Below are 26,049 nucleotides of genomic sequence, written 5' to 3'. Positions count from 1 at the left end.
CAACTTTAATACTATAGGCCAACTAAGGCCCAGGGGCCAGATCCAGCCCAATCGCCTTCTAAATCCGGCCCGCGGACCATCAGGGAATCAGCATGTTTTTACATGAGTAGAATGTGTGACCATAAAGAAGGCTGATCGCCGAAGAATTGATGCTTTTGAATTATGGTGCTGGAGGAGACTCTTGAGAGTCCCATGGACTGCAAGAAGATCAAACCTATCCATTCTTAAGGAAATCAGCCCTGAGCGCTCACTGGAAGGACAGATCCTGAAGCTGAGGCTCCAATACTTTGGCCACCTCGTGAGAAGAGAAGACTCCCTGGAAAAGACCCTGATGTTGGGAAAGATGGAGGGCACAAGGAGAAGGGAACGACAGAGGACGAGATGGTTGGACAGTGTTCTCAAAGCTAGCAGCATGAGTTTGACCAAACTGGGGGAGGCAGTGGAAGACAGGAGTGCCTGGCAGGCTCTGGTCCATGGGGTCACAAAGAGTCGGACATGACTAAACGACTAAACAACAAAAGAATGTGTTGGGTTATTTGTGGGACATAGGAATTGGTTCATCCCCCCCTTCAAAATATAGTCCAGCCCCCCACAAGGTCTGAGGGACAGTGGACCGGCCCCCTGCTGAAAAAGTTTGCTGACCACTGCTATAGGCACTCAGCTAGGGGTATTGTATGTGAACTGTAGGGGTACTGTATGTGAACACCCTTCACAAACACACACACTGTGTATTTTCTACCTTGTCATCCATTTGGGGTACAAAATGTGTGGCTGAAACAGCTTTTCGTTGTAGAAAAAAATATGCTAGTTCTGCAAGCACACCTGTATACTGTCCAGTGTGAACCTCCAGCCTGCTGCCCAAATTTGACTATCGTCAGGCCCATTCCACCAAGCGTGCCTACCAGCTCTGCACCAGTTGTTATATGACATATACAGTAGAATGCCAGATGTGGGACAGGCAAGGGCAGGACCTGCAAAGCCTCTCTCCCAGTGCATCTCCCAGGGCTTCAGGAGAGCTGCATAAAGGTGGCAAAGTGATGTACCCTTCCTTATCCACCAAATCTACGCTTCAGGTAAGTCCAGGCTTCCTCAACCTCGACCCTCCAGATGTTTTGAGACTACAATTCCCAGCATCCTTGACCACTGGTCCTGCTAGCTAGGGATCATGGGAGCTGTAGGCCAAAAACATCTGGAGGGTCAAGGTTGAGGAAGCCTGGGTAAGACCAATCGTCCCTTTTGAACACCACTTCCCAAACCGGCAGCAACAAGTAGCAAGTTGCACGCACGCGAGGAGGCAGACTAAAAACTTGCGAACATTCTCAATGCTTGTACAGGGTTTAATTACAGGATTGGTGCTCCCCCCCCCCCGCAAAAAAGGTAATTTGTCACAGCTCGTCAATGACGAAGAAGCTCATCGCTTGCTAACAGGAATGAGTATCCAAGCGTCCGCATTATTATAACTACTCCAAAAGGGCATAACATGTTCCCTCTTCAGGACACGCACCTTCCGACTAAATGAATCTCTCTAGGTCTAGAAGATACCAAAGTTCAGGAGCGGCCTCGATCATTTCCTATCAAATTTTTCTTGCTTATTTTTGTTCCCCAGCGTGGTGGCTGTGTGTGTGTGTTCGAGGTTGAAGTTCTACACAGTTTGATGAATTCGGGTACAAATCCGAATCCATATTTTCCCTGAGAAAAGTATTTTGAATCCAGGGGAATCTTTCCCCATGACGCTATATAAGTAACAACAACAGACTCGTTCCCCACTTTAGTCTACGGAGCTTGCTTTAAGAAAATCCGAAAGACAAACTAGGGGAAAGTCACCTGATCAACTGTTCACGTGACTGTTGTGATTTCCCCCACCCACCCGGAATATTCTTGTTGGACTCGAGTACTGTATGTGGCTGGCTGACGGCGTTTCTGAGCCGGCGGTGAGTGAAGTTTTGCAGGGGGGAATGGTCAGGATATATTTGGGTGTCCCCCACCCCGTTCTGCAAGCCTGGTAGAGTAAGCTGAAGAATCTTATTCGGAGATCAAGCACTGTGAGATTTTCAAGGGTTCCTATACTGTAATTTTTATTACACAAAAAGCAAAGTTAGCAGTGTTGACTCACGACAAAAATTCCGAAGTTGGTATTTTATTAAATACGTAATGTCACCATTTTTTAGGTTATTTGCAGGGTTCCCGTGCCTTTTAACTGCTCAAAAAAACAGGGAAAACGTGCCTCCTTTCACTGTATAATAGCAGTACTGTACTGTATGTGCTATTAAAAGCCACACCTTCTGTTTTTCGGCCTGCTGCAGAGCTCTTAGGCACGGAATCTTGCCAGAAAACAGGTAGTATTTGGGACTGTGATAGTTCCCATATAGAATTGTACCCCATTTTCTCCAGAGAAAAAAAGAAGGGAGCATAGGACTTAATCACAGGCAGAAGGGAGTCCACCAAACTAGAATGAATGCATGGGCGTAGCCAGGATTTTTGGAGTGGGGTGGGGCAGGACCTCAGGTTTCTATGGATTTTTATTGATTGAGGGGAGGCTGCTGGCCCCTGCCCCCCCCCACTACACCCCATAGCTGTCAACTTTTTAAAAGGGAAATTCCTTTATTCCAAATAGGATTCCTCGCAAGAAAAGGGAAAAGTTGACAGCTATGCTACACTCATGAATGAATGCTCCATTTTAACCCTAATCCATCAATGTGAGTAGTCTAGTGAACCCTCAAAGGGGTGTCTGGGGGCCCATTAAGTTGTTTGGAGGCAGCATTAGGCAGAAGGGGGGGTAGGCAGGAATGCACTCTGGCTATTGTATAGAACTGACTTGCTGGGTCCTTAAGTCAGATAAAACTAATGAATGCCAAGAAGCAGACTGGGAACTTTTGACTACACAATAGGACTCTTGGGCAATGCAGCCTGCAGAAAGTCTTTAAGTTCCTTGTCTTGCATGTTCTCCGGCAGGTGGATGCCTTAACCAATCCTATGCTGGCTGAGGAGGGCACACCTGCCTGTCTCCTGAAAGTCTGCTATGCCACTGACGGAGAAGCCTAAGTGGAAGGGTCTTTGCATGATTCTGTGGGCTTCTGGCATCACAGCTGCAACTGTTATACTTGGTGTTTCTGCAGTCCATGATAACTTGAGCCCTGGAGCTGCTCCAGAAGCAGCGAGTGCCTGCAGAGATCATAATAAATGCAGGGACGTGAAACGGAAACCCATAGAACGACCGGAATTCCCCAGAGGGTTCATCGCGCAGCCACAGTGCAACATTCCTCCAGACAGCCGCTTTGACTGTGCTCCAGAAAAGCTGCTCTCTCAAGAAGAATGCCAAGCCCGGGGCTGCTGTTATGTCCCTGTTTTGCCCAAGGGCCCTGCTATTTTGCAGCCGTGGTGCTTCTTCCCTCCTAGCTACCCTAGTTACAAGCTAGCAAACCTGACCACCACTGAAAGTGGCTACACTGCCCACTTGACCCGCGGTGTGCCCACTTTCATGCCGGACGACATAATGACCTTGCAGCTGGATGTGATCTTTGAGACGGAGGGTAGGCTTCACTTCACGGTGAGTAGGGACTGTGCCTATTTCATTTCATTTGTATACTGCTCATCAAGAAAATAAGATTTTTCCAGAGCAACTTGCAAATTGCATATTATACATGCAGTAAGATGTAATTAAAAACACACACACCCAAACAGCACAAAAATCTCAGTGTAATATTTCAAAACAACATCAAAAACCAAGTGGGCCTATAGCACTCCAGGAGAATATACAATGATCAAAATCAGGTGAAAATTGGGGTATTTTGCTACTTGGATCAAATCAGTGGCTAAGGGATGTAATAAATCGGTACTGTATATAAAGGCAAATATTTTGCTAATTGAATTGGGGGTGGAGGGATGAGTTGTTTCAAGAAAAACACCTGGTTCCTTTGACTCATACTCTGACCAGGACATGCCCACCCCCAAATTCATGAATGATCTTTTCCCACCCCCTGCTTCTCTTAAGTAATTTCACTATAGATGCTAAGTTCCTGACAGCCTGGCTAGACTTCTCTGATTTGCAGCATCTCTGTTTGTGATGCAGGAATCTCTTCATAGGCTTCATATGGCTTAAGTCAACCCTGTAATCCTGCTTCTATTGTCTTCTCCAACACAGCTTAAGGATCCAGTTAACAAGCGCTATGAAGTCCCTTTAGAGACCCCAAAAACGAGGAACCGGGCGTCCTCAACACTATACTCTGTACAGTTCTCTGATGATCCATTTGGCCTTGTTGTTGTCCGAAAATCCAGTGGGCAGGTTCTGTAAGTTACTCCTGATTTTCTTTACCTAAATGTTCTCCTTCTGTCTGCTTGATGCCAAGAGCATCAGTCAAACAGAGCCTGAAAAGCTGCATGAAAATAACAGAGGAATGAGAGCATGTGGGGGTGAAGGCAGTTGCCCAGTCTGAAACCCATGTTGTAGCTAATATATTCCAGGGATAAAATTAATCATCATGCTCTTTCAGTCATTCCATCTGTACAAGCATTCCAGCTTGCCAGGCAGAACGATCCCTCCTCTCCCCACCACATAGTGTGAGCTGAAGGGAAAGAGAAATAAAAAATACCAGCCGACAGGAAAACCAGTTATGCTATGAGCAAGGGCACGAGCGGAACTAACCCGTTAACCAGAGGCCTTGGAAAAGATGAGAAAGTGGTGATGGAGAGTAGGATGGTCCTGACCTAACAACCAGAGGCCTTTGGAAAAGTGATTCAACCTCAAGTTATGGGCGTGATTACTAGGGAGGGGGGCCTTATATACAGGGGTTGATGATTCTCACGTGATATGACAGATTAATAAATAACCGGGTATAAAATGCACTTCCATGTTTACTAGAAATATTTCAGGTAATGGCTGAATGTAAGATTATGGAGGGTAGTGATTAGTGGAGATCCATGAGTGTTTACAACCCAGTCATTTGCACATAACTTGATATCTGAAAATGTAGCCTCTTTTAAGTGTGCACCTTAAGCAAATACTGTTATGAGAAGCAGCCTCCAGTGGTTAGAGCTCTTTGTAGTATTTATAACTCTGGGCTAAAGCACTTCCTCTTTTTGACCTTCTGCTTTTCTGGTGAGACAGAGCTTGAAAGGTCCTTTTCTGCATTCAGGGTATGTAGTGACATTATTCACAGGTGTGCTAGGGCAGCGGGAACCAGAGAAATGCTAAAGTGGAATTGCCAGGAGCTTGACCTACACTCGAGTAGGACCCTGGCAGAGACACATGCCCGACTGGCATGTTCTCTCCCTCCTGGTCGATCGTTCGGGAGCTTCAAAAGCTTTCTTCAGCCTGAACATCACAGCGACCGATGCCAATAGACACTTAGGCACACTTAGGGATCGCAGAGTCTTCGCAGCTTGCGTAATAGACCTCGGCAACTCAGCATTTTGGCTAATCTACTTTATTTACATATAAACACACAGAGAGCACTGCAACATGGCTCCCTCTCTCTCTAGCATCAGACAGCACAGAGAAAAAGAAGAAAGGACAATAGTCCCACTTCACGGAACACAGTAACACAAACATCCTGTCTCCGTCACTTCCCACTCTGTGGAGTCAAAACATACACTGTCATGTGAAAGACAGCAATCCCATGACTGCAATCACGGAGCAGGAATTCTAACACTTTTTGGCTGGACTCGGTGGTAAAGCATCTGTGTTCCAGGCAGGAGGTCCCTAGTGAAAACCCCAGCATCTCCAGGTAGGGCTTGGAGACATCTCTGCCTGAAATGGAGGAGAGCCTCTGCCAGTCAGGCAGAAAACACTGAGTTAGGTGGACTTGTATAAGGCAGATCCTTGTGTTCCTAATGTCTGGTTCAGGGGCTTCTTTCTCCTTGTTCTCACAGTGAATTCAGACAACCGATAGCCTCCTATAGCCAACTGAGCTACACAGTGCTCATGTGCCCTGGCCATGTGGTCAACAAATCCACTGGAAGTTGTGTGCGTGGGTTTGGTTTGCTTTGGGAGTGGTTAGTGGAACAGAGATCTAGAAAAGGCAAATTCATTGCAGTCTGCTTAGTGGGATTGTCCACTTTCTCCCCCAAATAGAATCAATACCACCGTGGCTCCCCTCTTCTACGCAGACCAGTTCCTGCAGATCTCCACTTCCCTGCCATCGCGCTTCATCTCTGGGCTGGGTGAGCACCAGACCTCGCTCATCCTGAATGTCAATTGGACCAGGGTTACCTTATGGAATCGGGACATAACGCCCACAGTAAGTCATGGGGAGTTTCAGGAAGGGCTGAGGTGAAAAAACTTTAGAAGTCTGCCTCTCAAAAAGCAGCAACAGCCCAATACAGGTTGGGCATGCTCAGAGGCCACACTGCACTGTGTATCCAGAGGACAGAGCGGAGAAGCATGGGAAATGGCTTGGCTGGAACTCCCAACAGGAGCACTCTACGCTACAACTTTTTGTTGCAGTTCACCTTTGTCCCTTCTGCTTTTGAATCCAGTTAAACCTGTCCTTTCCTTCTTCCCGGAGAAGTAGTTCTAGGAAAGGAACTTGGGATTTCCAGCAGAGAATTATCAATGCCTCACCTGACTTCAGTACCCAGAATTCTTCAGCAGGTTATAAGTTAGTAGTGTGTATAGAGTTGTGGGCATGCACACCATCATATGCATTGCTAGGACCATTTGCCTGAGGAATGCCTTATCCTCTCATTGACTTCTGATGTGCTTTGTGCAGGAAGGATCATTTGACCTAGTCTGGCAATGAGGTTCTGAAGTGTTCTGCTATTGTCCACAGCGTAGATCCATCATTGCACTGTTCTACTAACTAAACCTGGTGTCAAGCTTCAGGGAATTCTTTCCCTCCCCCAGTGGCAGCGAGAAACAGAGAAAACAAAGAATAGTTCTTACTAGTGAGTGTGTTCATACATCACAGTGAGAGACAAGGAATGCAGTCTGTCTCCCGTTAATGGCGTTGCTCCAGCTGAGCTCCTTCCCCTTCCCTTGCTAGTAACAGCACTTCCTCTTATGGTGGCCGACAGAGGCTAATTGTCTCTGAGTCTTTTGCTCTTGTATATCAACGATCGCTAGGTTCTGGGAGAAGGGGGGGTCAGAAATACTCTCCAATGATAACGTGTCAGCTGTCTGCTCTGTCTCAGTCTCCCTCTTCTCTTTTCTTCTCTTCTCTTCTCTTCTCCCAACACCTCCCAACTCGTCTGTTCACATGTCTCTGAGCTGTCACCATCCTCAAACCACTGCTGTAATTCAATACAGTGGTACCTCAGGTTACAGACTCCGCTGACCCAGAAATTGTACCTCGGGTTAAGAACTTTGCTTCAGGATGAGAACAGAAATCGTGCACCAGTGGCGCGTCGGCAGCAGGAGGCCCCATTAGCTAAAGTGGTGCTTCAGGTTAAGAACACTTTCAGGTTAAGAATGGACCTCCAGAACGAATTAAGTTCTTAACCCGAGGTACTACTGTACTGCCTTCCTCTTCTCTGGAAGCTTCAGGAGAAGGGGGGCGGGGGGGAGTGATCACCATTCCTCCTCCATCTTGTCCCCTTCAGTCCAGTCCCTGACACCTGGCTTAGCTGTGTAGTGTAATGTGGACTATGCACTGTTTCTGCATTTTCAGCCCTCTGTCAATCTGTATGGCTCACACCCCTTCTACCTGGCAATGGAAGACGGCGGCTTGGCCCATGGCGTCTTTTTGCTAAACAGCAATGCTATGGGTAAGGTATCTCTTTAGAGTGTGTTCTCTGTTCCTTTATCTACCTCTACAAAGGGCCCTACATCTTGTTTATTTAAAATGCAGGATACTATATATTTAATTTAATAAATTTTTTCAAGCATTCTATAATGCTTTGGGACTTTCCTTTTTTTGGGGGGGGGGGGAGAGCTGTGGCAGTTTAGTTTCTTGCCCATCAGTGCAATCCTCAGCATGTGTAAAAGGTAAAGGTAAAGGGATCCCTGACCATTAGGCCCAGTCGTGGCCGACTCTGGGATTGCGGCACTCATCTCACTTTATTGGCCAAGGGAGCCGGCATACAGCTTCCGGGTCATGTGGCCAGCATGACTAAGCCGCTTCTGGAGAACTAGAGCAGTGCACAGAAATGCCGTTTACCTTCCCGCCGGAGTGGTACCTCTTTATCTACTTGCACTTTGTGCTTTCGAACTGCTAGGTTGGCAGGAGCAGGGACCGAGCAATAGGAGTTCACCCCATCGCATGGATTTGAACCGCCGACCTTCTGATTGGCAAGCCCTAGGCTCTGTGGTTTAACCCACAGTACCACCCACATTCTTTCAGAGGCAAATTCTATTGTATTCCATGGAACTTACTCTCAGGGAAGCTCCACTGTTCAGGATGTGTTTAGGATCTCAGCCTGACTAATACGTTGTAAGCCTTTCCCTTTAAGACAAATCTATATGTAAGATGAATCTATATGTAATATTGTGCATCTGTCCTGATCAGATCAGGTGGTGTAGTGAGTGGTTAACAGCAAGCTGATGCTGTCAGCATATTTACAGGCAAAAATGCACATCAGGCTGGAGAGGTGAGGGATTTAGCTGCTGATGCAAGGTGATGGTTGCCTGTAAACCATGAAGGTAAAATCGTGACAGTGTATCTGGGCTCCAAATTGGGAAGTGTTCCTGAACCCCATTTGGGGGGCAAATCTGCATGCATGGTGAAGGTGATCACCCCCCACTACACTTTAGATTAAGCTGCTATAATGCTATGAATTTAGTAACCTAAATTAACTAAATTAGACTGGTAAAAGTTTTAGGAGGGTGCAATTTAGGGTTTACATACAGGCTTTATTTAATTAATTTTATTCCCCAGTCTAATATCATTTACCATTTATAAATTTATTTATTTTTATTCTGATTATTCAGTGGTTGCTGAATTTGTAAATTTTCATCATTTATGTGCTTCAGTTTAGATAAAGCCAATTTATTTTTATTTTCGGTCTGACTCTGGTCCCTCCCTGCTTATTGCCACTAGTTCACTGGATCAACCTTACTGAAACGAGATTTTGGAATCTGTTTTCAGGATATGACTTTGGTCTTCGGCCACCATTTCCATGCCTCTTTCTGCCTTTCAGATGTGATCCTCCAGCCCAGTCCAGCCCTAACCTGGAGAACAACTGGTGGTATCCTGGATTTCTACGTCTTCCTGGGTCCAGACCCAAAGAGTGTTGTGCGGCAGTACATGGATGTCATTGGTAGGCACTTGCTTTCTTCCTTATGAGAAGCTAGCTAATAACTTGACAAAGTGCCTTCTCTCCCAAAACTGCTACCATCAAAAATACCACTCTGGTCTGTTGTGGGTCCTGTGAAGTGCTATGAGCAACTTCCAGCTTTGTCCTTAATGGCACTGACCAGCATCCAGTGCCAGGGCTGCAATAATTCAAGCCTGTCCTTTCTCTGTATAGGCACTCCTCTTTATTTTGAACTTCAGGTAGTGCACTGTTGGTGCTAGAAAGTTATTAAAAGGGGCAAACCCAGTCACCAGTCTAGCTGCCGCATTCTGGATTAGTTGCAGTTTCCGGGTCACCTTCAAAGGTAGCCCCATGTAGAGTGTGTTGCAGTAGTCCAAGCAAGAGATAACTAGAGCATGCACCACTCTGGCAAGACAGTCCTTAGGCAGGTAGGGTCTCACCCTGCGTACTAGGCGGCACAGGTAAACAGCTGCCCTGGACAAGGAACTGACTTGCGCCTCCATGGACAGCTGTGAGTCCAAAATTAGCCCCAGGCTGCACACCTGGTCCTTCAGGGGAACAGTTACCCTCCAAAACAGTACTTCTGTCTTGTCAGGATTCAACCTCAATCTGTTAGCCGCCATCCATCCTCCAACCACCTCCAGGCACTCACACAGGACCTTTCACTGCTTTCACTGGTTCTGATTTAAAAGAGAGGTAAAAAAAGGTAAAGGGACCCTGACCATTAGGTTCAGTCATGGCTGACTCTGGGGTTGTGGTGCTCATCTCACTTTATTGGCCAAGGGAGCCGGCGTACAGCTTCCGGGTCATGTGGCCAGCATGACTAAGCTGCTTCTGGTGTACCAGAGCAGCGCACGGAAATGCCGTTTAGCTTCCCACCGGAGTGGTACTTCTTTATCTACTTGAACTTTGTGCTTTCGAACTGCTAAGTTAGCAGGAGCAGGGACCGGGAGCTCGCCCTGTCGCGGGGATTCAAACCGCCAACCTTCTGATCGGCAAGTCCTAGGCTCTGTGGTTTAACCCACAGCGCCACCCACATCCCTCTAAAAGAGAGGTAGAGCTTGTTTAAACCCCCCTGTTGTTTTTTGTTACTGCTAGGAGGTGCAACGTTGCTATAGTTATAGTACCGAGATGTTATTTTGTTGTATGCCATTATGGTTGTTATTACATTGGTGTTTCATTATTGCTGTTATTGTGAAATTGTAATTCTGATGGTTGATTTTGTACTGTTTTGCTGTTGCCCTTCTTCCAAGCCTCTTTGAGCACAGTTTTTGTGTGTGGCAAGGCACCATAAAAAAGAAGGAGCAATGATGGTGATGATACCAGCATTGCCACCGTCCCATGTGAAGTGCCCTGAGACTTGCGGGTATAGGGCAGTATATAAATTTATTAAATAAAAATAATAATCATCTGTACACGGGCTTCCCTTTTCCCACGTGGATGTACTTCATGCACTGAAAAATACATAAGGCAGCCCTGGACTATTATGCTTGAGATGCCCAGCTCTGCTGCCTTAATCCTCTATGCCCCCTGAAGGAATTTTTCTGGCCGCTCTACAGTGGTACCTCTGGTTATGAACTTAATTCATTCCGGAGGTCCGTTCTTAACCTGAAACCATTCTTAACCTGAGGTCCCACTTTAGCTAATGGGGCCTCCCACTGCCGCTGCGGCACATGATTTCTCTTCTCATCCTGAGGTAAACCTCTTAACCTGAGGTACTACTTCCAGGTTAGCAGAGTCTGTAACCCGAGGTGTTTGTAACCCGAGTTTCCACTGTATTTGTATTTATTGCAATGCAATAAACATAACCATCAAAATCTTTCCATGAGTATTTGGAATGGGGACTGACCCCTTGCTCCTAATCCTGGCCTTAGCTGCAACAGAAAAGAGGCGGTCTTAGATTTTTAAAGGAGACATATTTACGCTAGATTTTTTTACCCATCTCCCAAAGAACATTTGAATGAGGAAGTTTATTTCTTCAAATCTTGGAGGCTGTTTCATTGAAAGTTTACTTGCATGGTGCATTTGTGAGATGCTGTTGGTTGTTGGAGGCCTCTGAGTATCTGTCCCTTTCTCTCCACCCCCATCTATTCCTTTTTCCTTCAGGGTATCCATTCATGCCCCCCTACTGGGCCCTGGGATTCCACCTGTGTCGCTGGGGATACTCATCTACGGATGCCACCCGGGAAGTGGTGAAGAACATGACAGCGGCACGATTCCCCCTGGTACGTGGCTTCCCGGAGTCCTCTCCAGGACACAGCTTCTCCCTCATGTGCCTCTAGAGCCATGGTAACTGAGCAGTGGGGAACAACAGGGCCGGAGCGTCAGAGAAACCGCCTGTATGCTCAGTAATGCCGCCATCTGTGGACTTCACAGGATGTGCAGTGGAACGACCTGGATTATGCAGATGCTAGGAGAGATTTCACTTTCAACAAGGATGGCTTCGGGGATATGCCAGATATGGTGAACGACTTCCACCGCGATGGCCGGAGGTACGTCATGATTGTGGTAAGTTAATGAAGCCTGAGCTCTTCCACCGATGGGGAACTTCACAAAGGCCGGTTCTCCACATTGTAGATCGTCCGCTGGTCTGTCGGGACCTATTCAGAGGCTTGTCTGAATTAATTTTAAGATGTATTTTAATTAATTGATGTCTGTTTTTATGCTTATTGTGTTGTTTTTATGATGTTAGCTGCTCTGAGCCTGGCCTCGGCCGGAGAGAGTGGGATACAAACAAATTTTTATTATTATTATTACTATGGCCAGGTTGCAGACTGATCTGAGGTGGTTCGTGACACCAGCACAAGCACCATACAAATATATGGTAAAACATTAAGAAATGGGTCCCCCAGTGCATGTTCTGGTTAAAAGTGGGTCCTGGATCCAAAAAGTTTGAAGATAACTGCTCTAGAGTAGAAGTAGCTAACCTGTCACATTCCAAGTGATGTGGGACTCACAAATCGTCCCTGACAATTGGCCACCAATCTAGAGGCTACTTTCCTGGCCTACAGTAAGAAACAACTTGAATGATTCTAAGCCTAGGTACAATGTTTAAGCTGGAGCTTGGAAACCTGCATTTCCCCATATATTTTTGAACTCCCAACACCATTTAGTGGTCAGGGGTGAGGGAAGTTTTAAATGTTTGATATTGTATTGTGCTTTTAATATTCTGTTGGGAACCGCTCAGAGTGGCTGGGGAAACCCAGCCAGATGTGCAGGGTATAAATATTATTATTGTTATTGATTTTCCACTCCTGGTTCCACTCCTGCTGTTGGTCTGGGCTGCTTTCTGAGATGCAACAAGCAAGCAGCAAGTTGCTAGGACTTCTCTTTCTTAAATCTGTAGATTTATATGTTGAGAAATCCCCTGGTACATATGACCTAACTCTTTTGAGACATGAGGTGTGAGATTCCAGACTTGCTGGTCTGACCTAGAAAATGGAAGTAGTTATGAAATGATAGACTTCATTTCAAGAGATACTGTGTATCGGCCTGCTAACTTTTCAAAAGTCGTGGAATTCCATGCTTTCTTACATTTTCATGCCCTAGCCTGTGTCTCACTGTGTTCTCTTTTTAGGATGCAGGTATCAGCAGTTCCAGCCCCGCTGGGACTTACAAGCCTTATGACGAAGGCCTGAAGCGGGGAGTCTTCATCTTAAATACAACAGGGCAGCCTCTGATTGGAGAGGTGAGTCCTGGGCCCGAGCCCTGAGCTTTGGCAGACCATGAAAGAATGTCTGCTCTGAATGGCACATGTTTTTGAGTGAAATCAAAGCTCATGATTCATATTCTAATTATACTTGAGCTGGATGGGTCAAGGAGAGACAATAGGATGGACCGTGTCTTCCTTTGTTCATGGAGCTCCAACTTCCATTTTGGTAGCAAAGCCCTGTAATATTGCATTCTCAGCGTGCTATATGGCTGCGATTGTACACTTGCAGTCACCATTCCCCTAGAAACCACAGAGGATTCTGCTCTTAGACAGCTTTTTCTGTGCCTTCTTAGTTCATTGGCCTTCCTCTAGTTCCATCTTTTAAGGTGGAACTGGGTCACAAGTAGTGCTCTAAGGATGCAAATAAGCATAGCATTGTGACACACAAGGGTTTCCCGATGGCTTTTGACGCCTGTGACTTTTTACCTTCCAGGTCTGGCCTGGCCCCACCGCCTTCCCTGACTTCACCAACCCAGAGACTCAGCAGTGGTGGCATGACATGGTCAAGGATTTCCATGACCAGGTGCCCTTTGATGGCATGTGGATTGTGAGTTTCTTAGGCCAGTACTTTGGTGTTGTCGTGTTCATTGAACGGAGGAGGTGCAAAGTCCTCAAAATCCCTTTGCTTCTACACTGATGGAGAAACAAGATTCTTCTCCTTTCCACCCCCCATTCTAGGACATGAATGAGCCATCAAATTTTGTGGAAGGTTCCTTGGAAGACTGTCCCAGCAACAAGTTTGAGAAGCCCCCTTATGTGCCAGGTGAGAGAGAGAGAGAGAGAGAAGGTTACAAAGATGGGGCTTTGCTTGTAAATGATGGGTGGGACTGGAGAATCTGGGAATAGAAGATAAATCAATAAACCTGTTGGGGAGAGGAATCTCCAAATATGATTACTTGGGAATATTCATGACAGCATGGCCTTCAGTTAATTCTGCTTGGATCACTGCACTGTGCAGCACTGGATTAGCTATTTAACAAAATAATGACATACACCAGGGATGGGGAGCTTCTTATGGCCCCGGGCAAAACAAGACTAATGGTTAAGGATAGTAGGAGTTGGTCCAGCAACATCTGGAGGACCTAAGGTTCTCTACCCATGATTTACACACACTGCACTATATGAAAGCAGTCAAGGAATCACAAGTCACAGAATGCCAGTTAGTGCAGGGCTGGTGTGCATGAGGAGCACCGAAGAGCAACAAGTTCATCCTTGTTTGGCCTGCTTCAGATCCTGAAGCAGGAGTCCTAGCAGTCGCTCCCAGTTGACCTCTCTGTGGTTAGACTATTCCTATAGCAGCAGCTCCCTGTGAAGGTCAAGAGACTTGTGTAAGTATTGAGAAGTGTTGCCTTTTCCCTTCGGCCTGCAGGAGCTCCTAGTTGGGCACTAGTGATCCTAAGATCTCTGAGACCAAGAGTGCTCAAGAATGCTTTACTTGCCTTCTAGCTCCTGGGTGATGGCCTTTTTGCTCACACGTTCTGCCTTGCCTGCCCCTGTTCCCCACATAGGTGTGCTAGGAGGATCCTTGAAGACTCGAACGCTCTGTGCCTCCAGCAGGCAATACCTGTCCTCCCATTACAACCTGCACAATCTGTATGGGTTGACCGAAGCCATCGCGTCACACGAGTGAGTAGGACATGCAGAGTCCTCGGGGACCCTGCCCAAAAGGTGGTATGCCTCTTGGATGCAGAGTCTCATCTTGGTATTCAAGGGCCTGTTGCTGGTGATAAGCTGGAGCCAAGCGCCTTGAGTTTGAACTTCTGCCTGAGAATCTTCTCATGGGATGCAGTAAAGCAGCACTTCCACCAGTGCTTGGACTACTGCAATGTGCTCTGCCTGGGGCTACCTTTGAAGGTGACTCTGAAACTACAATTCAGAATGCAGCTGCCAGACTGGTGACTGAGAGCGGCCACCGGGACCACGTAACACGGGTCCCGAAAGACCTGCATTGGCTCCCGGTACATTTCCGAGCACAGTTCAAAGTGTTGGTGCTGACCTTTAAAGCCCTAAACAGCCTTGACCCAATATACCTGAAGGAGCGTCTCCACCTCCATCGTTCTGCTCAGACACTGAGGTCCAGCGTTGAGGGCCTTACGGCGGTTCCCTCACTGCGAGAAGTGAGGTTACAGGAAACCAGGCGGAGGGCCTTCTTGGTAGTGGCACCCTCCCTGTGGAACGCCCTCCCGTCAGATGTCAAGGATGATAAAGAACTACACAACTTTTAGAAGAAATCTGAAGGCAGTGCTGTATAGGGAAGTTTTCAATGTTTGATACTATGTTTTTATATGTATTGGAAGCCGCCCAGAGTGCCTGGGGCAACCCAGTCAGATGGGCGGGGTACAAAAATTAATTTATTAATATTATTGAAAGATCAAAGCTCTGGATGGACAGGGATCAGTTTCTGACATTGCCCACAACTTCCCCTCCCTTCTGTTCTCAGCGCTTTGGTGAAAGTGCGAGGGAAGCGCCCGTTCATCATCTCTCGTTCCACCTTTGCCGGTCATGGTCACTATGCTGGTCACTGGACTGGGGATGTCATGAGCACCTGGGACCATTTACACTATACCATACCAGGTAAATATGTTTGGGGAGTCAGTCCCAGGAACTTGCCATGTTCTGCTTTTAAAGATGCTGCTTTGGAGTTCTTTCAGATCTCCATGAGAGAGGAAAGTTCCTGGACTTAGAGATGCGAATTCCCTAAAGGTAAAGGTAAAGGGACCCCTGACTATTAGGTCCAGTCGTGGCCGACTCTGGGGTTGCGGTACTCATCTTGCTTTATTGGCCAAGGGAGCTGGTGTACAGCTTCCGGGTCATGAGGCCAGTATGACTAAGCCGCTTCTGGCGCACGGAAACGCTGTTTACCTTCCGCCGGAGCTGTACCTATTTATCTACTTGCACTTTGACGTGCTTTTGAACTGCTAGGTTGGCAGGAGCTGGGACCAAGCAATGGGAACTCACCCCATCACCGGGATTCGAACCGCCGACCTTCTGATCAGCAAGTCCTAGGCTCTGTGGTTTAACCCACAGCACCACCCGCGTCCCAAATTCCCTAGCAGGGATGAATTCTGTGTAATATCACACACATACAAACACAAAAAACCCCACAGACCACTGCAGAATCGTGCCTGCACCCAGAGCCTGCCACTGAAGAGGTCATTCCATGTATTTTCCTTGTCTTGCCTTCAGCGGTGCTGCTCTTTAACTTCTATGGTGTGCCATTGGTTGGCGCAGACATCTGTGGCTTTGTGGGTGACACGTCAGAAGAGCTTTGTGTGCGCTGGACCCAACTGGGCGCCTTCTACCCCTTCATGCGAAACCACAACGACCGTAGAAACAAGGTAAGCGACGGTGGATCAGCCTTGCTCTCTCCCCCTCTTTGTAACGTATTTACGCTGTGTGTGGGGTCGTGGTGGGGAGCATGGCTGGGATTAAACGTTTTAGAGAGTTCAAATGGAAGGTGTGTGTCTCCGGGAGATAGGAGCATCGCTCAGTGGTCCAGGATAAGGGACTGGTGGACCATTGTATCTGGATTGGTCTCTGGTGTCATGAACCAAGCATAAAGGTAGCTTGTTGAACAACTCACCCCTTCTCCCCCAAATACTTCCAGTTAGTTTAGTCTTTGGAATCTGCTTCTGCTCACTACAACCCATCCTGTGAAGCTTGCCCCCCAAAAGTTCTGATAATCATTTTTGTGAAGCAACAGTGAAATAACATTCAGCTTCATGCTGTTGGAAGAAAGCAGACAAAGGCTCCATTTCCCACCCACTCCAATACTGAGCAGGAAGTAAGAGTCAAAACCTAAATGCACTTCATTTAGAAGTGTCCTGTGCTCTAAGTTCATTTAAGAGTGTGCACTGATGTGGTCATAGCCACAGGCATAGAAGTAATAAAGGAATTGGCCGGATAATGTTTTAAAAGCAATGTGGCAAAGAACGCTATTAGGTGTGGAGGCCCAGGAAAAGGTTAGGGCAACTTAACTTGAAAAACAAGGCCGTATAATACTGAGCTGGTGAATCACCCCAGTAGTCTTGGCGCTGCTATGCAACTGCAAGGAACTGGAGGTCTCTATAGGGTTAGATTCACAGCTTGCATGGTATGAATTGTGCAGAATGCACAACTCTTTTAGTTGTTCTTTTTATAGTCTCGTAAATCATTAACTGGACCTCATGAAGTGAGTCAATTTTCAAGGCAATGCTTACTCGGGAGTAAGTTCTAATGTGTTCCATGCTGTTTTTTCTTCCTTGTAAGTGCATGTAGGGTTGCAGCCTTAACCGTGGTTTAATAGTATCCCCCCCCCCCGCCCGTTTTCTCCATCCATGCAATAATTGCATGGATTTGTTTTCACTTTCTGGTTCGGTAGATTTCACAGTGGCCCTCAAGATGCTGCACATCTCAGTGGCAAGTAACTCCATCCCATGCAGTGACCTCTGCCCTCTCTGCTTGCTACAGAGCCGCTGTTGCACCAAAAGTAGCCATGGGGGTCCTTGTAGTAAAGGATCTGCGGGTCTGCTTGCAGCAGCAGCAGCATAACAGTTAGAACTGACTGTTACTGTTGATGTAGTGTCACAGATTGTCATTGGTACAAGTGCCCAGTCTTATGTGCTCTGTTACTGGCACAACGGGCCCTATGGGATCATGCCTTAAAACAAGAGCTGGCAACGTGGTGCTCTCCAGATGTTGCTGGACTCCAAATCCCACCTCTCTGTGTCTGTTGGCCATGTTAGCAGGGGCTGATGGGTGTTGGAGCCCAACAACATTTAGAGGGCACCGCGTTAGCTACCCTTGGCTTCAGGGTTACTCTTTTTATTTCAGCTCTCATCTACTCTACTCCTGCTAGGCAGTGTTTCCCAAACTTGGGTCTCCAGCTGTTTTCGGACTTCAGTTCCCATCATCCCTGGCCACTGGTTTTGCTAGCTAGAGATGATGGGAGTTGTAGCCTGAAAACAGCTGGAGAACCAAGTCTGGGAAACACTGTGTTAAGAGTGTCAACGTGTCCCACAGCAGGTGTTGAACTTCCTGGTGAAAAGGATGTTTGGGTATCGGGGAGGGTACATGTGGGGGGGGGAAAGATGTTTTCTGAATCTGATCTTGGCAACCTGGGAAATGCCTCTTTCTGCAGGAGTCTTTGGGGCATGATGCTTCTAATATGTTTTCTCCCTCTATCTTGCAGCCCCAGGAACCATATGTCTTCAGCCAAGAGGCCCAAGAAGCCATGAGAAAAGCCTTCTTGCTTCGCTACTCCTTGCTGCCTTACCTCTACACCCTCTTTCACAAGGCCCACTCGGCAGGGGAGACGGTTGCCCGACCCCTTTATCTGGAGTGAGTCAGCGGACTGCTGTGCCGGCAGTGGAAGGGTCAGGTGCAGTGGGGAATCTGTGGCCTTGCAGCCATTTGACCCACGGTGGGTGGGGGGGTGGGGGGGAGCCAGAGAGAGAGAGAGAGAGAGAAAATGAAAGAGAATGTTTATGAGCTGGAGGCGGAGAAATTTGCTTCTTGATCAAATCAAGTTTGTTGATTCCCTATAATACAGAGTGGTATGGGGGTGAATCTCTTCTCTGCAGGTTCCCAGAAGACCCCAATACGTGGGACGTCGACCGACAGCTCATGTGGGGAGCAGGGGTTCTCATCACTCCTGTGTTGGAGGCAGGGAAGAGTCATGTCAGCGGCTACTTCCCTTCGGGCACATGGTACAACCTTTTGTCGGTGAGTGTTGCTGCTTCCTCTGGCTAGTGCCGCCATTATTACTATTGTTGTTGTTGTTATCCCTGTGGAACGCCCTCCCATCAGATGCCAAGGAGATGAAAGAACTATACAGCTTTTAGAAGACATCTGAAGTCAGGCCTCTTTTGGGAGTTTTTTTTAATTCTGATGTTTTATTATGTTTTTTTATATGTGTTGGAAGCTGCCCAGAGTGGCTGGGGCAACCCAGCCAGATGGGCAGGGTATATATAATAAAATTGTTATTATAATTAATGTGAAAGATCACAAGTGCCTGTGACGTTTCACTGGTATCGGGAGCACAGTGGGCAGAGAAGGTTGATAGTTCCCTGCTCCAGGTCCTTTCAGCTTCAATAAATGGAGCCTTCCCCATGATGTCCAAGCTGTATCTGAAGCACATCTCTTGATTAGACATTCACAAAACTGAGTTCACCTAGGTGGCCATCACTGACATCGCACCTTTGTAACATTATTGTGCCCACTCTCTATAGAAGCTGTGGTTTCTGATATCTTTCTGCCTGGTAGATGACTTGTCCTTCAGGCTTGGCCACATTCATGGGCTCCAGAAATACTTGTTTTGGGCGCTGTGGGTTGTAATGATCAAATGCTTGTCACATTTCAGATTTTGCTTGACTTGAAACTGTCAAGTGACTAATCTTGTCTTAAAGCGACAGTAGCCTGAATCATCATCCTGAGTGGATGAAAATTTACTTTTAGACAATGCAGAAGTGGGCTGCCGTATTTATTCTCAATCCAAATGCTGGCTAAGCTGCAGTAAAGAGAGGCTTGGTAGCTCATCAGCTCTTAGGACAGTGTGTGTGTGTGTGTGTAACCTTTTATGCACACCAGCTAAATGGAAGGAGCGTTCAAAGGGTGGGGAGCCATGATACCAGTCAAGCACCAGCCAAGCTTGTGTATCTGAAGAAGTGTGCATGCACACAAAAGCTCATACCAATAACTAACTTACTTGGTCTCTAAGGTGCTACTGGAAGAATTTTTTTAATTTTTTAATTTAATTTAATTTAATTTGTTTTGACTACGGCAGAGCAACACGGCTACCTAAAGGTAAAGAGACCCCTGACCATTAGGTCCAGTCGTGACCGACTCTGGGGTTGCGGTGCTCATCTCGCTTTACTGGCCGAGGGAGCCGGCGTACAGCTTCTGGGTCATGTGGCCAGCATGACTAAGCCGCTTCTGGCGAACCAGAGCAGCGCACGGAAACGCTGTTTACCTTCCCGCCGGAGCGGTACCTATTTATCTACTTGCACTTTGACATGCTTTAGAACTGCTAGGTTGGCAGGAACAGGGACCGAGCAACGGGTGCTCACCCCGTCACAGGGATTCGAACCGCCGACCTTCTGATTGGCAAGTCCTAGGCTCTGTGGTTTAACCCACAGCACCACCTGCCACACAGCTACCTACCTGTAACTAAAACCAGCCAAGCTGTGTGTGATCCGCGATGTCTCGGCCTTTGTGCATTTTGTGCCTTTACACACCATGCACAGGATTTCAAATGCCTGCTTAATGATGGGTCCTGTATCTGGCTTTTCAGGGATCTGCCATACACAGCAAGGGACAATGGGTTCTCCTATCGGCTCCACTTGACACTATCAATGTCCATGTACGAGCAGGTCACATCTTACCCTTGCAGGTGAGTTAATTCCACCACTTTCAACCTTGCCTGGACATCCTATGTCTTTGAATCCACCCAGTGCCTTTGTCAAAAACAACAACAACACAGAACTACTAAGCCAAGTACTGCCATAGGATTCACTTGGTGGGGTGTTCTTGTGTGCATGATTAGTGGGGTGCAGGGATATTTTTATAATATTGCTTGGGGGGTGTGAGCTATATTTCAGGGCTTTAATGTTCTGGTTATCACCTTCCTCCACTGCCTCTCTCCCCAGGAACCTGCCTTCACCACCACAGAGTCCCGCAAAAAGGGGATGTCCCTAGTGGTGGCTTTGACCCTGGAAGGGGTAGCAAGAGGTGACCTATTCTGGGATGATGGCGATGGACTGCAGACCTTTGAGAAGGGCGATTACACACAGATTGTCTTTCTGGCAAGAAATGTGAGTTTCTGAGAGAAACAGGTTGCTCCTTTTGTTCCTAATGCCTGGGATTTCATTTGGCTGCACCTGTTTTGGGGGGGTATCATGTCATTCTCCTCCCTCTCTCCCCCACGGCTACAGGGCATGCTGGTCAATGAGATTGTGCAGCTCAATAGCCAAATAGATGGGCTGCTGTTGAAAGAGGTGGCAGTTCTCGGCGTCACCAGCCCTCCTCAGCGTGTCCTGGCAAATGGGGTCCCAGTCCCAGACTTCTCCTACCGCACCGACACCAAGGTAAGGACTTCTCTGTGAGTGGAGGCTGATGCCTCTTTCTGCTTGCATTGATTGCAGAAAGGTTATACACGGCCGCAAGGTGTAGGACATTTTGTGGGAGACAGCATGAGCTATTTCAGCAACGGAATATACTGTAGTCCGCTTTTACAAAGTATGTTAGTAAAGATTTGAAAGTGCCAAATTGATTTGAGCAGGGCTTGCAGTGTTCAGGGAATTAGTTACCTATTAGATTTCTGTTTCTGCCCTTGAATCTGAAGTTGCTGGGCCGGTACAAAGCAAAATACAAAATGTATAAATCAAAACAAATACCATAAAGCAACAACAGTATAAACTGGGCATTGGACAACATGGCTACCCTGAGTTCCCTGTGTTTCTCCCATGATTCCCAATACTTGCCCCAGTATTTCAGTTCCTCTCTTCCGCTCCCCAAAACCCATTTAGAAACTTCCTCAAACATTCTGAATGCTATTAAAATGCAATTGTATTTGCTATTGTATTGAATGCTATTGTAAATGCTATTAAAATGCAAGTCAAGGGAACACAACATCATTCTCAATATACTTGGGGGTAAATGCTTTTTTGCTTTTGTTTTGTTTTTACTTTATATATCCAGCTACACCTTGGAAACAGAATATTCTCAGAAATAATTAGGATGGCTGCAGTGTAGACCATACATGACTTTCTAACTCAGAAGACAATTGTTGATTTGGTTTAGAAGCATGGCAGCTTCTCTGGGTGGGATTCAGCTGATGAGGTCCACTCACGCAGTGATATTTCCTTCCTCTCCATTCTCCACCCTCCCTAAATCTGCTCTGGTTTTCTCCCAACCCTCCAGAACAGGTGGGCATGGAGGGGGAGAGTATTGCTGTGCAAGTGGACCTCATTCCATGCATGCATACCCCACTTACTGCTGCACTGAATTCCATCCAGGATACTTGCCTGCAGGAGCCTGTAGGGCTGCCAACAGGCTGTCAGTCTAGAGGTGCCTGTCAAATGAACTTGTGTGTCCACATGGGGCAGCAGCCACATTTGAACCATGTGCACCACGGAAGCCCAAGCACAAAGGGACAGCAGAACTTCCCATCTGCTTTGTGAGATTGCCCATGGCCCCACAAGGTCTCAGTGGAGATTAGCATGAATCAGCCAGCACCTGAGCTTGGACTGCTTTGTCCTTCCTTGTGATTCCAGGATGAAGTCACTAACTTTACCTTGTCGCTTCCTCAGATCCTTACCATCCCACTCCACCTGCTGATGGGAGAGCCATTTCTCATCACCTGGTCCTGAGCAAAGAAGAAAAGCTCTCGCCAGTTTCTCTGCACCACGACAGGAGAATGAAAAACCAACGATAACAATGCACCTTATTCTGTCTGTACGCGACACTGGAATGTTTTGGTGATTTGTCAGAAAGTGTCTTTTCAGCAGCAAGAACGGTTTCCTGTTTTCCTCTGGCACTGCAGGGAAGGGGAGCCTGTGACCCTTCTGGTGTCAAGGATGATGGAAGCTGTAGTCCAAGAGATCTAGAGGGTCACAGGTTGCTCCGTATCTGTTGGAAGGGGAGTAGTCATGAGTCTTCAGGGACTTTCTGTAATCTTAATTTTAGACAGATATTTGATGGCTTTGGTTTTGCTTTTTGGATGCTGATGAAGTTCAAGACACATGGCTGCAATTTTCTTATCTCACCCCCACCCCACCCCCGGAGAAAAAAGAATGTTCATGGGAAGACAGATGCTGCTTTGTTGTGATGAAGCTCACCTTAATGGTACGACCAGATGGAGCAAATTTGCTCAAGCAGGTACAGAAGCAGACAGAAGCCATTGCAAACACCCACTTCATTGGCTACCAAGCTCAGCTCCCCTTGAATCAATTGGTAGCTTCCCATTGGCTGTAGTAATCCAGGACTAAGGGCAGTGGAAGGGAAACTTTCCTGGCCTGGGGAGCAGAATCTTTCAGGGGAAAACAGCATGGCAATTGAGTTAGTCATTCCAAATCATGTCCCCCTGCCCTCCTGTTTTGGGCAGATCAAGGGTTTCTCTATGTACAAGACCTCATTTTATTGCACTAAAATGCAGCTCTATTTTGTAGTAGTGCATCCACAGGAAAGCTGTAAAAGCTGCTTGCTTGCTGAAAGAGCAGCTCTTATGAACAAAAAAAACCCCTCCTTTTGGGGGAAAGGCAGCTGCAACAGGAACTCAGGGAATACAGAGAGTCTGTTTGCATTTGAAGCCTGAAATGAATTTTTTTTCCTGCCTCTTAGAAGTCTGTCTTCTCAATAAATATTTTTCTTAAATCTTGTGCTTTACCCTCATTTGTGTTGACTCTATTTCACTGGTGGCAGAAAATTTTAAAAAGGTTGGCCTTTGATAAAAGGTGGGTGATCACAAAGCAACACTCCCTACTACTCATAGATCTTTCCCATCTCTCCTTCCTATTCGTTTACCTTTCCTCTCAAAAGCTCAGAACAGGCCAGGCATCCAACTGGCTCTTTATCAGGTGCATTCAGATTGTTCTCTTGTTGCCATCAAGTTTGCTTTACCAGCATCCAAATGGTTAATGATCATGATGATATCCTAGTGGTGATGGTGGTGGTTGCCAAAAACTGCTGCAGTTTGAGGATACGGTGCTGCTGTCGCCCAGCATAAGGCACAGACACAAGAGCAAATAGTAAACAACATTGCATGTAATGCAAGATGTAGTGATTATATTAAAGGGTGAATAAAAATTGTAACAACAGTATGTTGCTGGGTTGCTCCAGCCACTCCGTACCCCATGCATGCCCTATAGATAAATCCCTAACAATTACTCATTTCTTTAAAAGAATAAAAGATTGAAGATTGAATAAAAGGACTAAGGCACACAGAACTACGTTAGTTAGTTAAAAGTACATTGAGACCCTGTTCCGTGTGTGTACACACACATAGAAGTTTGAGAGATTTTCTGAGTATCTCCAAACAAATACTGCATAATTAAATTCAGAAGAACTATCTTCCTCAAAATATATATAAATAGGTTTGTTAAGGAAGGGTAATGCATGTGATCCACAGAGTCAGGTCATTCCTTGCAAACCCCACAAATCTATGCATTCTAAATATGTAAGTACAGAAGACTGTTCATTGCTATTGCTCCTTCTAAATGTTAAACACAGCTGGCAAGTGTTATCAAAGATGTAGCCCAAAGGGTCTACGGAGATACAGAAGGGGAGATACCACTGTGTTAAATATTAGCAAAAAAACAAAACAAAAAACAAAAAACCAACTACAAAAAAGTGGGTGGGGGGCAGCCTAAAGCATCAAAATCCACCAAACCTGCCCAGTTTTAAGGCTGAACATGCTCAAGAGCCACTAAATATAAAGCTGAAAAGAGGGAAGGAGTGGACTGACCTGCTTGAAGGGAGTCGCTGTTTAGAATCCTGCACTGGAGGGAGAATGCATTGCAACAGTTTACCGCAGGCCCTGCTTTGTACTACTGCAATACTGTCCTGGAGCACTTTAAATACCTGTGGGTCTCTGATACCCAAGACCATATTTAAGGCAAGGCTGCAGACAACAATTGCCTGAGGACCGTTGTGTGGAAAGGGAGAGATGATCTACTAAAACCTTCCTCAAATGATTTGAAGTAAACTTTTTACTGTGAGTTTATAGCACAGATCCCTGTGGAATATTCTAACCATTGCCTGATGAAGCTGAATCTGCTTTTAATACCAGGATTCAACCCCAGAATATGAGAAGCACTGGCAGAGGTTCCTCTCCGTAATCACTATACATCTTGAATCGAAGTTAAGATTTCCAGGATGGAAATCCTGTGAGTGTGGGTAACCTTTTTGTTGGTGGGGGTGAGCACCACGTTCCCTTTCTGCTAACTCTTTCTCCTCTCTGTGTTTTTTAGTTCTTGCCACTCCCATGAAATTAGGCAGAGAGCTGCAGGTTGCCCACACCCCCAATGTACCAGATACAATCCCTCTTTAAAAACAAACTATTGTCTATAATTTCCCTGGACTGTCTTCAAGTCCAGATTTTTGAGAATTGGAAAGGTAGCTCTTCTGGTTGTCACTGTCTCTCTAGCTAAGTGCTGGCTTTGGAGACGCCCACTCGTTCCTTTTCCTTTCTTCTGCAATCGTGGATTTTTCAATGGCTTGGCCCTCCCTTCCTCTCCAAGCTAGGTGGAGCTTCTGACTGACTCGGTTTGCAGGTATGTTGGCAGGGATTCTTCCCTTCCGTGTTGTCTGGAACAATTGCCACCAACCAAAATAAAAATTTCCCCATGCATGATCTGTACCTGTCACAAGAGGGTTATAATAAAGCACAGGGGGAGTATTCTGCCTCTTTTGTTTTACCTCTTCAAAGCCAAGGCTCATGAGCTCATGTAATTGCCTTTTACTGAATCAAAAAGCTATTTGTTCCACTAAGCCCAAAGCAGGTCTCCAAGGTCTCAACCTTTTCCAGCAAAACCAGCATTTTGTGGCATCTTAAAAAGAACCACTGTACTATTGTGGTTGGAGTATTGGACTAGGAGCTGGGAGACCAAGGTTCAAAAGCTCTGCTCAGCCATGAAAGCTCACTGGGTGTTCTTGGGCCAGTCAGTCTCTCAGGGTTGTTGTGAAGATTAAATGGGGAGGAAGAGAACCAAATTTTCCCAACCTTTCTATCCAAGATCTTTTAACTGGAGGTTGAGCCTGGCTCCTCCTATAAGCAGAGAATCAAGCTCTCCCTGAAGCATGAATTTCATTTCTAGTCTCCTTTTCCTCCTCTCTCTTTAGAGCCAGTTGAAATGCAAACTGCAAATGCTCCAAAACAGCCCATGTACTTTTTGTTTCCAACAATAAAAATAAATAATGATAGGTCCTACCCTCCAGAGCAGGAGAAAACAAGCTTGTTCCCTCTTGTTCCATGTAACAGCTTGTTCCACGTGACAGCTCTTGAGAGATATTTGAAGATGGCTATCATATCTCCTCTCACTTTCTCACTTACCCTGCTCCTTCAACCCCTCATCATAAGGCTTGGTTTCCAGACCCTTGATCATCTTGGTTACACATGTGAGTGAATGTATTTGGTTTGATGCCAACCAAAGTTATTTCCAAGGAAGCAATAT

At 46.5% G+C, this 26,049-nt stretch overlaps 1 protein-coding gene across 1 annotated transcript; it reads left to right on the top strand.

The window, feature by feature from the left end:
• The first annotated feature begins 1,818 nt into the window (after positions 1-1,818).
• On the top strand, positions 1,819-23,251 carry GAA (alpha glucosidase). The gene is made up of 20 exons (XM_081899610.1): positions 1,819-1,931; positions 2,953-3,547; positions 4,142-4,287; positions 6,071-6,236; positions 7,605-7,701; positions 9,073-9,192; positions 11,296-11,414; positions 11,566-11,697; positions 12,767-12,877; positions 13,335-13,448; positions 13,580-13,664; positions 14,410-14,527; positions 15,342-15,475; positions 16,088-16,239; positions 18,072-18,220; positions 18,463-18,604; positions 20,172-20,270; positions 20,527-20,691; positions 20,812-20,964; positions 22,189-23,251. Exons 2-20 carry the CDS (start codon positions 3,020-3,022, stop codon positions 22,246-22,248), a joined length of 2,790 nt encoding a protein of 929 aa, XP_081755736.1. The 5' UTR covers positions 1,819-1,931; positions 2,953-3,019; the 3' UTR covers positions 22,249-23,251.
• The last annotated feature ends 2,798 nt before the right edge of the window (positions 23,252-26,049 follow it).

Source organism: Podarcis melisellensis (genome assembly GCF_964234715.1).
Source record: "Podarcis melisellensis genome assembly, chromosome: 2".
NCBI classification, from domain to species: Eukaryota; Metazoa; Chordata; class Lepidosauria; order Squamata; family Lacertidae; genus Podarcis; species Podarcis melisellensis.
Note: the sequence above shows the minus strand (reverse complement) of the source record. Positions and strands in the feature narration are given on the sequence as shown.